The 12,405-nt window shown below is 42.2% G+C and overlaps 1 protein-coding gene across 1 annotated transcript in view; it reads left to right on the forward strand.

Annotated features, from left to right (window-relative positions):
• LOC122801243 (high density lipoprotein binding protein) overlaps positions 1-12,405 on the forward strand; it is a 1,918,659-nt gene that overhangs the window by 449,839 nt on the left and 1,456,415 nt on the right. Inside the window, exon 7 of the mRNA XM_044070795.1 lies at positions 6,065-6,280. Within this exon, the coding sequence (XP_043926730.1) occupies positions 6,065-6,280 (216 nt within the window). The remainder of the gene's footprint in view (positions 1-6,064; positions 6,281-12,405) is intronic.

Here is a 12,405-nt window from a genome sequence, read left to right on the forward strand (position 1 = left end):
GCTAGTTGCCATTTTGCCAATACTCAGTGAGGTTATTTTGCAGCCCCTGATACCAGCTATTTGAGATTCGCAGGCCTCTACTGAGACCCATTCCGAGTCCGGTATGCCACAAGATCTTAGTGTGTGGAACCTGTGGATGTCTGTACCTTTGGGTCCGGAGCTGCTGTGCAGGCACTGGCTTCGGAGGGTGTATTCAGGCCTACGGACTTTCATATTAAACAGACTCCTCCTTCACTTAGGCTTAAATCACGAACCATGCCTAAAAACTGATGGCCAGGCCTCATGTTCAGGCCTCTGTTTAAAAAAACAAATCATAAGAGTGGCTAAAGATCTAATTACTGTAGTACCCAACTCCCCCTTCTAAGAGGCCCAGGACTGAAGGTGTTTATCAATCTTCTGACCATGTTTCTGTTTTCTCTGATCTGGATTTGCCTTTATCTACTTATGAGGATTGTCGCAGAGGACTCCATTCCCTCTGCTTCCTCTTTAGAGCGTTTTTCTTTTGGGGAAACCTTACGTACTTTAAAGGAGCATTTCCACTGGGAAAGCCAGGATTTTTCTATTTCAGAAAAGAGGCTTGGGGATTTCTTATTCCTACCTCGGCACAGGTCTTTAGCTATTCCTCCTGTACTAGACATTGTTAATGCTTTTTTGGAATCCTAATTTGGCCCCTGATTCCTTGCCTCCTGCTCCCAGAAAACCTGACTGATGCTACAGGGTCCCTGAATCAGTAAAGTTCCTTTTTAAAAATCCTATTGTGGATCCAGACTATTTCACAGGGGCCCAAGGGCATTAAGGCTTCTACTGCTAAAAATCCTACCCCTTCTGAGACTCCAGAGCGCTGGATAGATGGGGTAAGAAGGTATACACTTATGCAACCTTGGCCATTAGGGCTTTAAACTGTCAGTTTCATATGTTAAAGTATCAGCAACATGTTATTGGGTTGCTTAAACAGAAATTGTTTTCAGATTGTGTGGAAATGTAAGAATTACAGGATTTATTGCATTTTGTATAACATGTTGGAAAACGTACTTTGCAATGTGGTTTTGATTCATTAGAGGCCTCTTGCAGGGCTGCTGTCACTGGGTCCTGTGCTCGGAAGGCATGCTTGGCTTAAGGAGCAATGTTTGCCTGGTCATAAAGCTAAATTGTTGCATGCTCCCTTAAATCAGGACCGCCTGTTTTGCAGCAAGTCTGAGGAAGTTCTTAAGATGGAAAATGAAGGTAAATGTATGCAAACTGTTTGATTTCTTACAAGTTCAGCCTCCTAGATTTAGTAGGCATTGGCCCTCTAAGAATTGGTCCTTTCCAGCCCCTTCCATGTCTTCTCAAGCCAGACACCGCAAAACCAAGTTTCAGTCCCAGGGGACCCACAGGACTAAGCAGTGGGGGGCCTCCACTTCCAAATCTGGGAGTAATAAGACTCCCCCCTATGGTAAACTGCCTCAATGACTTCATTTTAAAATTTCCAAGCACTTATCAACTGACTGCCTCTTTTGGGGGAAAGATTGCACTTCATGCAAAGAACTGGGAACTCATTACCCAGGACAAATGGATTTTAAATAGTGTCCCAGGTATACAGATTTCACTTCCACACATTGCCAACACCAAGTGGGTGACCGGACCTACCCCCAAATCAGTGGGCAGAGGCCCAAAAACAAATGCTTTCTGCCAAGCATGGGGTCTTTTCAGCTGGTACCAAAAGAGCAACGTTTCTACTAAAGACTTTTTCTTGTACCCAGAAAAGACAATTCATGGCGTTCTATCCTGGACCTGTTTTAACACCTTTTTGGAGATTCCAAAATTCTGACTTCAATTACTTCTTATGCTAGGCAAAGATACCTGGTTGGCAACACTCTATTTAAAAGTATACCTGCACATCACAATCGGGGAGTCTTGCAGAAGATACCTACGCTTCAAAGCAGGCTACATGCACTATCAGTTCTTTGCACTTCCCTTTGGCTAACTACTGCGCCCAGGATATTCACAAAGTGGCTAGCTCCAGTTATTGCATTTTGCAGGCAAAGAAATATTCAAATATATCCCCATACCTGAACGATTGTCCTGGCTTTCTGCCCAAATTAGACATACTTTTGAATCATCTGGCCTTTGTACAAAGGGTTCTAACTCATCTGGGGTACACCATAAACAAAAAGAAATCACGCCTGGTACCCTGTCAAATTATATTCCTGGGAGCAAGCTTGAATACAGTTTCCCAGATGGCTTACCTCACGCCAGAGAAAGTTATTTGACGACCTACTTCAAACAAGTGGCCACAAAAACCCCTGCTATCTGCAAGGCAAATACTGTAAGCCTTGGGGTTCATGGTCTCCTGCCTTCTTCTAATTCCATATGCAAGACTGCATATGAGGAAACTACAGTGATATCTAAAGCCTGTGGTGTCAGCATTCTCAGGATCTAGAAGCAATGATTCCTATCGTACCTTGCCTATGCCTAGAGTACCTTTGGTGGGTAGAGGCCTGCCACCAAACAAGGGACTTCCTTTCACACCACCCCCTGCCGCCCAAACCCTAACAGATGCATCAGACTATGCATGGGGGGCTCACTTGGCAGCGAAGTGCATTCAGGACAAATGGAACCCAAGTCAAATGCACCTACATATCAATCAAAAACAAATGTTAGCTGTACAGAATGTTCGGACAGCCTTCAAGGACTATTTCCAGAACAACTAATGGTAAAGGTGGGCACCACGGTTGTGGTACATAAACAAGCAGGGGGCTACACATTCCTACCCCCTCTGCAGACTAGCCATGGCATTGTGGAACACAGCCTTGAGCTACCAAGTACACCTACAAGCTCAATTTCTGCCAAGAAAATTAAATACACTGGCAGACGGACTAAGCAAAAACCTCATGGGCCCCCATGAGTGGAAACTGGAACCAAGGATTTTCATCATGTTGATAAGTGATTGGGGGATCCCAGATAGATGTATTAGTCTCCCCCCAGAACTACCATTTGGACAAGTTTTGCACAAGAACTCCCCACACACTAGCCTGGAAAGTGGATACTCTCAACTGGAAAAAACTGTCAGTCTTCGCCTTCCCCCTGCTGCCTCTGCTCTCCAAAGTTTTACTAAGTCAAACAGGACAAAGCAAGGATGATTTTGATTGCTCCAGACTGGCTGCGCCAACACTGGTACCACCTCCTGCGCAGTGTCGCAGTTATCTTCATGGCACCTGCTTCATACCCTTTCTCTGCTGTCTCGGCAGGAGAATGAGGTTCTGCACCCTCAGCTTCCAACATTGAAGTTTGCATCCTGGCTAATGACTTACTTACCCTTCTCCCTCAGCAAACCTGTGATGGATGTCATCTTAGAGGCAAGGAGGCCTAGTACTAGAAAATCTTATGCTGAAAAATGTAAAAGATTCTGTTCTTGGAAGCAATCTCAAGGGATGAGCACAGCAGTGCCAAATTACCTCAGATTTTGCAATACTTAACTGAGATGCTTCACAAGGGCATGTCTTTTTTTTTCCTCCATTAAAATACACGCTTCAGCTATTTCAGCTCATAACACACAACCTCCCCTCTTCTCTCATCCTCTGCTCAAGCAGTACCTCAGAGGGGCCAAAAATTTGAGACCACCCAGGAGAGCTCCTACTCCTGTCTGGGACCTTAACTTTGTATTGGAGAAACTCACTCTACCTCCATTCGAGCTAGCTGCTACTGCAGACTTGAAATTTCTTTCTTGGAAAACAGCTTTCCTTTTAGCATTCACTTCAGCTAGAAGGATATCTGAATTACAGGCCCCCTTATGGCAGTGGAGCATTTCATCTTTCATGTGGACAGGGTGCCACTGAGGACCAATCCATCCTTCATGCTCAAGGTGATATCCAGTGTGGCTCTTAATCAGTCCATTCATTTGCCAACCTTTTTTCCCAATTCACAGAACAAAGGGGAACAGATTTTACATTCCTTGGATGTGCACAGACAACTTGCATTCTACTTGGACAGGAATAAACTTCGAAAATCTGAACTGATAGTAGCATTTGCTGCAGCAAATGCTACTATTTCAAAACAAACCATTTCTAAATGGTTAAGCCATTGCATTCATTTCTTCTATAAGCACCATGGAAAACCTATCCCCCAGGGGATCAGATCTCACTCCACCAGGGCTGCATCTACTTCTGCAGCCTTTTTCAGAGATGCTTCTACCAGGGACGTCCTAGAAGCTGCTACCTGGAGTTCTGTACATACTTTCACCAAGAATTATCATTTGCCAATTTTCTTTAAATCCTGAGCTGGCTTTGCCACTGCTGTCATGCAGGTCTTTATGGCTGTCCCTAATGCTATATAAATTCCTTTTCCCAACCATAGCTTTGGGGATCTACCCAAATGCAATGACTGCAACAGTGAAACACTAAGAACCTAGTACAGTTGTGTACACTTACAATAAATGTACATGTTGGAGTGTGTTCACTGTTGTAGTCCTGGTTACCCTCCTCCAGCCCGCTAACGTCTGGCTATACCTCTGCTTTCCTTTACTATATTTAAAAGCCTTTCTGGAGTATTTGATTTTTGTTGGAGGTATACCTTTTTGTTTGCTCCCCATTGGGGGGGGGGTACCTGACATCTGGGGCAAGAAAACCTGATGTAATGGCGTTTGCTGCATGTTTTATTGCCCTGATGACCTGACTTCATGGAAGAGAAGGGACAGCAACCGATGCAGGACCCAAGACTGTTCAGGCCGACTGAGGGCAACCTGCAAGCAGATTACCCTAATGTAATGACTGCAACAGTGAATACACTCTAACATCTACATTTATGGTAAGTATACGCAACTGTACTTTGTACTTGCCATAATTTGGCATCTGTGCTGTCCAGTGTCATTCATCCCATACCTGCAGTCCTTCCCCCTTCTGGGGTTTCTGGCAAGGCTGCATTGGCTTAATTTGGGTGAGAAATTTTGGCCTTTTATTGTAGTTTGTGTTTGATGCTTTAGCAAATTGTCTGTGGGTTAGAAGGTAGCAAGCTATTGGAAGCGGAGGAGTTTGAACTCTGGATTTGTCCTGAAGTTGCTGGCTCTGATCAGAGACCCATCTGTGAATAAGTGCACTGGATAGCACAGATGCCAAGTTATGGTAAGTACACAACTGTTTAAAATTTCTATTTCTCTAGTAGTTGAAGCTATGAATCAATTGCTCACAGTGTTTAGTTCTAGGGCAAATTCAGGTTGCCACAAAATGTGTTTTGGAAGAGATAGATTAATGCCATCTAAATTTGTGGCTAATATAGGTTTCATTGAAATGGGATTGGGTTCAGTTGATGTCTGCATCTAGAAGAACACATGCAGTTGTTGAAGGTATGCATGAGAGGGTCTAAGGAATTGCTGGAGTTTAAAACCTCAAATACATTTTATTTCAGCATTATTTGCTTTCTAGTGTAACTTGGCTATTGGCTGCTTATTGTCTGATTTTTGTGTACATGTAAAATCATTTATTTAAAATTCCCTTTAATTTTTTACAGTACTGTTCAGGAACTTGCATTACTATGTCATGCTTCTCATTGTGCTTTAAGCAATCGTAGAATGAAAATATTGTTGGAGAATTGCTGTGGATAATGCAATATTCTGTTGCCCAATTTAAAACTAATTTGTAGATTAAAAGGTATTGAGAGTTTTAGTTAAGCACAGATTAAATCTATGCACTTGGATGTCATTCAGTAGTATCTGCATCCAATATCTGTTTACTTTAACTTTTGAGCAAGACTTTCAAATGTGCTGTGCACTGAAGTCACTTTTTTGAAAAGGACTACTGCTTAGGTTTTACCTAGTTAAGTTGCAAATCAAATGAGTAGACCTTTAACCAGCTTGAATTTAAGTGTGGCTTTGGAATAGCACTTGTTAATTGAATAATTTGAAGTTGGCTATTGGTCAGCCTGCTTACAAAAAATGTGTGGACTTTCCTCTAGAAGGTAAATGTTACTCATGCTTTATTTCACTGAACATGCTTGGGAGAGTTTTAGCTTTTCAGTCTTTTTGGCTGGATGGCAAAAAAGTTTATACTCAAGATTCATTTCAACTGTTCCTTACTGTTTCTCCAAACAGGATAAACGTGCAGTGGAACGAGTAAATGTGGATAAGGTATTCCACCCCTTCATTGCTGGTCCCTTCAACAAGTTGGCAACTGAAATGATGCAGGAAACGGGCACACGTATAAATATTCCACCACCCAGCGTTAACAAGACTGAGATTGTCATCACTGGTGAAAAGGAGCAGGTGGCGCAGGCTGTTGCTCGTATTAAAAAGATCTATGAAGAAAAGGTGAGTCATGCTGACGTATTGGTTACATGTTCAAGATTCTCAAACAACTTTGCTTTTGTAAATTGCTGTGTCATGGAAGTCCAGACTTTCTAACAGTGTGCTGTTCTAAAGCTGGTAAAAAGATTCAAACTAAATGCAAAAGGATTGTATCTGAGCATTGTACTCTTCGCACATTGTGTCTGTCTGTCTGTGTGTGTCTGTCTGTGTGTCTGTCTGTGTGTCTGTCTGTGTGTCTGTCTGTGTGTCTGTCTGTGTGTCTGTCTGTGTGTCTGTCTGTGTGTCTGTCTGTGTGTCTGTCTGTGTGTCTGTCTGTGTGTCTGTGTGTGTGTGTCTGTGTGTGTGTCTGTCTGTGTGTCTGTCTGTGTGTCTGTCTGTGTGTCTGTCTGTGTGTCTGTCTGTGTGTCTGTCTGTGTGTCTGTCTGTGTGTCTGTCTGTGTGTCTGTCTGTGTCTGTCTGTGTGTCTGTCTGTGTGTCTGTCTGTGTGTCTGTCTGTGTGTCTGTCTGTGTGTCTGTCTGTGTGTCTGTGTGTCTGTCTGTGTGTGTCTGTGTGTCTGTCTGTGTGTCTGTCTGTGTGTCTGTCTGTGTGTCTGTCTGTGTGTCTGTCTGTGTGTCTGTCTGTGTGTCTGTCTGTGTGTCTGTTATTGACCTGGAGATTTATTTCAAGCCTGGCGGTTTCATTGCAGTGTAATAGCGTAGATGCTATAGTCTGTACCTAGGATTGTTTAGCATTGACTGCCTATGTCTAGGAGGGTTATGGACGCTATCCCCAGTATGAGTTTATGGTCCCCCCATCTACTTGTGGAGGTTCGTTTTGGACAGTGTTGGAGGTGGTCTGCTTCATATGAATTGGCCGCCTATTCCAAAGATGTAGCAGTTGCTGGGGAGACAGAGGTGTCCTGGCATGTCCTCTTGTAGTCACAGGCCATTTTTAGGTCCCTGGAACAGGTGGCTCCAGTCCCATTTGATTAAATGTGCAGGTAATTTATTTGATTTGGGTCCAAGATTGGTCTGTAAGCCAGGCATAAGTCTCCCCCAAGAAGTTTGTACGATAGAATAGTGACAGCTACTTTAGTTGGTCTGTGTAAGGCACGATCTGGAGTCCCTGTATCTTAGAAACCTCGGAAGTCTCCAATTGGTGCAGGTTCTTGGTACTGTGCATACCAATAGGGGCGTTGGTCTATTATGGGCATGATTAGTGATGGTTGTAGAGGGGTTTTAACCTAATTTGCTCTAGAGGCTATGCCTTTGCTTAAGTGTGCACTGTAGAAAGCCTTACTACAGTAGACACATGGTGGTTAAAGTTAAGTTCTTAGTCTTTGTATTTTTTGCTGAGAATTTGTAGTTTTATCTTGATACTTTATTACCAATTATGTTCAGCGCACTTGATGTGCTTCAACATACACAGTTTAGTGCACTAACATAGGTATTTGTATTAACTCAGTTTTACAAACACCAGGGTTTTTATGCACTTGTAATTATTATTTCTTTGCCTCACTAGCTTAGTAGGCTAGTTTTACACATTTTTTATAGACAACGCTAGTTGTATTTTTAGTCTGACTATTTGGATTTTTAGCTTTTACTTTAAAGGCAGTTTTTAGTCTAGTTGTGTTGGTAAATAGGGCATGTCTTTTAAGTCAACTTTCACTTTAAGTAGTTAATTGACTTTGTAAGTATTAGCCCAGAGAGTATTTAAGCTGTGACTTTTTGTTTTTCTTGATCTGAAGAAGTTTGTTTATTGGAATAAACGAAAAGCGCTTTATCATTTCGTTCTGTGCTACTGTGTGGTTTCTTCTCTGTTTTGTTTTTCAGTAGTCTGTTTTGCCTGTTCAGTTTTTAAGTTGTCTACTTGTGATCCCAGATCCCTTACCACTTTGTAGATGCATAAAGTATTGTTAGTGTGAAGAGAACGAAGATGCATTCTTTTGCATTGTTTGACACTTCCTAGCTCACCAGTTGTTGCTCTGTGCAATACCTTGATTTATACTTGTGTGGGGATTTGATAATTGTACCCAGTTTGCAGTAGTCCACGAACTTGGTCAGCCACAGCCCCTTGATTTTGGCCGGAATGTCTCAAGTATGTGCCAAAAAGTAAGGGTCCCAGCCCGATCTTTGTGACACCCTGCTGGTGACAGGTTTGGTTGATGTGACCGGTTGGCGAGTCAGTTGGCAGCCCATCTTACAACAAAGGGGTTTACATTCAGTTGGCCAATTTTATTTGAAGTACCTGAGTGTGGGATTGGGTGTGTTCTCCAGGAAATCTTTGAACAATTTTCAAGTGAGAATGCTTTGTGTACTTTCTGGTGGGACAGGAATGCTAGAAGCTTAGAGCTTCTTAGAATGGCAGAGATTTCAGCAGCCACATTAAGACTTGCTCATTAGATCTCATACTTTGATTCTCTGCCCAAATTTGTTTCTGTTGGGGTCAATCGTGTGCAGCAAAATCTTTAGATGTGACCAGGATCCTGGTGTTTGTAGCTCTAAGTTAGTAATATTTTTGAAGGCCCTGTGAATCCGAGAATGTTTGAGTGTTTAAGCCTGAATGGCCCAAGACCACAACTGTAATTGGGTACAGGGATATAGATAGATGTAGGGGTAGTTTTCCTTTTAAACAAAAAATAAATAAATAAATAACTTTGGTTTCCCCTAGTGTTTAAGTGAATTTACTGACTTGTGCTGTTTTTTGCAGCTCCCTAGTCCTCTTTATAAATGCTTTATGAAATTCTTGTTTTGTGGAGAAAGATTAGATTTTAATGAAATTGTTTTTAATTTCAGTAAATTTTTTACTTCTAAACTTGTGGCAGTGTAAATGGGTTCAGCTTTGCTGTGCATGTTGGTGACATTTTTTCTTTTGGACCCTGTTTTTGTTTTTTGTAGAATGCAAGTCTAAAGTCATGTGTGAAGCAGGCACCCCAGGACGTATCCTGCAGTAGAGGGAGGGAAGTGGCAAATAGACTTTAAGGGGTGGGAGGTGATGCAGCTTGAGTAGTGTGCATGGCTGGCACTCAGCAGTCAGGTGTATGCAGTAGTAAAAGCAGGTGAAGCAAGTACAGTTACTAATGTGCTTCCATGCATGGGATAAATGGGGGATAGCACTGTTGGAATCTTGCAGGTGCATGTGGCCACATGGAGCAGTGGTAGAAGTTAAGTTATGACTCTGGTAGCTGCTTGGATTTTCTCAAGGTAAGGATTTTAGAAGTCAAGTGGGCTAGTTGGGTTGTTCAAGGGACTGGTGGTCTGCAGGTACAAGACAAAAGATACCAGGAAATTTTAATTTTAAATCAAGCTGTACAGTGCTTTATACTAAACATTCAAGTGAAAAATAGTTGGAGGAGGTTCAGTCAGAACCTTCATATTGTTTTAAGCTGCTGTAAATGGCTCATGTTAAAATGAGCAAGTGCATAATGTGGTGTTAAACTTGCACCTGATAAATCTGCTCAGTTTGTACCCTTTCAATAGTTTAGATAAGTCACTTCCTCGGAGCGTACTTAAAGTACTGTGCCTCTTATTGTTGAGCTAGACTAAAATTAATGTCAGTGTAATGTCCTAATGTGTGCCTTACTTAGCAGGCAGTGTACAAGTAGTACTGTGGTAACCAAGTTAACCTGTTGGCTGTTTAGAGGGCTTTGCTAGCTGCAGTTTGAGTTGTATTTAGGAAACAAATCTAATTTGAACATGGTAATGAGTGCTACATGGGTTGTGATTTGATAACACTATTGGTGCAACGTTTGCTAACAAGTTGGCTAAGATTAGATTGTGTATGCATTCAAGTAATGCTGTAACATGTAGGGTGGTTGTTGACACCAAGGTAGTGGAGATATGTACCTAATTCAGTGTCTGAACGTGACTGATACCACTTTAACTTACCAGGTAGGTTGCTGAACTGGTCCCTTTTTCAGGATGAACTGTGAGCACTGTATGGTTGTGACTTGAGTCTAACAGTAGAGAAGTGGAGATGGACAAACCCTGTACCCTTGACTACAGGAAGCAGCTCATTAAAAATTAGTGCCTTAATTCTCTGGACTAAATGTTCAGATGAGATGGGAAAATTTTACGCTGTGTACCTGTGGTTACTGCAGACTGTAACCAAAAAATTCCAGTAACCTTGAATCGGATATTTGCGTAAAAGTCTTTATTTCAACACAGGACCAATACAAGAAACAACAAAATCTTCACCATGGAACTACGAGTTCCATGGTGAAGATTTTGTTTCTTGTATTGGTCCTGTGTTGAAAGACTTTTACGCAAATATCCAACGATTCAAGGTTACTGGAATTTTTTGGTTACCAGTCAGTGTTTCGTGGTTTGTTACTGCAGACTGTAAAACATGTAGACCACTCTCTTGTTCTGAACAATCTGGCAGGTCTTTCCAGGGAAGAGGACTGAATTTGGTTTTGGTCCTCGCTTCCTTTGCTGACCAATATCTGAAGGGTGGATTAAAACATGCAGTTAAATGAATTGTTAAACTGTGGCTGTACTGCAGAGTATGTGGCAATTAGAATATGAAAAGGTGCTTTTACACTACCTCATTTTCAGGCAGCCCTGGTTGAGAGTAGGACCACGACACTCCTCAGATGAGCACTCTTTACTTATTGATTCTAAAGAAATGCGGTGTGCCCCCAAACAATCTCACTGGCCATCAGTTTGTGTAAGGAATAGTTTGCATAGAGTAACTTTATTGTATGTGACTAGAAGCTGGATTAAATTTTGTGCTGAGCAGGTAAGTAATACTGAGGGAGCCTGATGGTGACATTATTTGGTGTCTAGTGTTGCAAGTTGAATTGATGGCGTTGCAAGTTGAATTGATGGCGTTGCAAGTTGAATTGATGGCGTTGCAAGTTGAATTGATGGCGTTGCAAGTTGAATTGATGGCGTTGCAAGTTGAATTGATGGCGTTGCAAGTTGAATTGATGGCGTTGCAAGTTGAATTGATGGCGTTGCAAGTTTTTTGCAATCTGTATGAAAGTAGTTTGTTCAGACTTGGTCTGAACATTCATTCACTGTTGCCACATTTTGAATGACTGCATTGATTAGCAAATGACTAGAGCCAGTTGAGTCAGACTTGCAGGGCTAGCTAATACTGTGATGCCAGAGTGGGTGTGGATGTCTATTATGCAGGATGTGCAAAACCTTACTGTTATGTGCAGTATGCCTTTTTAAAGTGACATGCAGACAGTGTAGCTTATGACTTTCTAGCATTGCCAGTTGAGAGAAGTAAAATTTTACATGTTAAGTTGTTTATCTCGCCTTCGTTCTTGCTGGTTGGCATCAGAGCCGATCCTCTGTTCCGACTCTGCCATCTTCTGTACCTCGAGGGCTGTTTACTGGCTCAAGGCTACCCCTTATCCCATGATGCCTAGCGATAGCTACCCAGATCTCGTTTGCCGCTTCAGCTGCGAGGTGTTTTTATGGCTTAGGCTTGTATAAAGTTTTTTGTATAACTTTATTACTCTAGATTTCTATATTTTCAGTGTTTTATGGTTAATGCTTAGTCTTGTTTTTTGTGCTAGCTAGTGTTTAGTTGTAGATGTTCGTGTTACACTGCTGCAGTCTTTACACTTGTGTTATCCTGCTGTCAGGTGGTCCCACAGTCGGCTAGAGTTCCAAAGTCTTGGTCCGGCGTTAGTTGCTGTCGCCTCTTCCCTGACATCAGTGCGACAGGCGTATATAAGATGCAGCTGACACCATTTTCTCAGTCTTTCTTGCCACTTGGTGCCTGAAGCAAAAGCAGTTCGGCTGACTCCTGAGATTTTCATTCCGAATCCAGAACCGAAGTCTTCTAAAAAGCTAAGTACCCCATTGAGGAAACTTTTTCTTGCCTCAGACCGATGTCAGTAAAAGTTAATAACTGTATTTCTTGTGGGAAGCAAATACCTCATAAGGATTTCCACTCCTATTGTATTACATGACCACAACGTCACTGGTCTGTTTTGCATTAGGTTTAACAAGCGCACTATTAAATGTCTGTTTGATGTTGCCTGACATTATTTTGGTAGAAAATTCAATTACACCATGCAGTCGGAATTTCCAACGACCGCAATGCATAAAAAGTGCAAGGAGGAGGACGGGCATCCAAGGCCCAAAACGGACGACTAGTCCTCTTCAAGGCTAGTCGCCAGTTCTCCGGT

Source organism: Protopterus annectens, chromosome 4.part1, assembly GCF_019279795.1.
Source record: "Protopterus annectens isolate FY-2018-M chromosome 4.part1, PAN1.0, whole genome shotgun sequence".
NCBI classification, from domain to species: Eukaryota; Metazoa; Chordata; order Ceratodontiformes; family Protopteridae; genus Protopterus; species Protopterus annectens.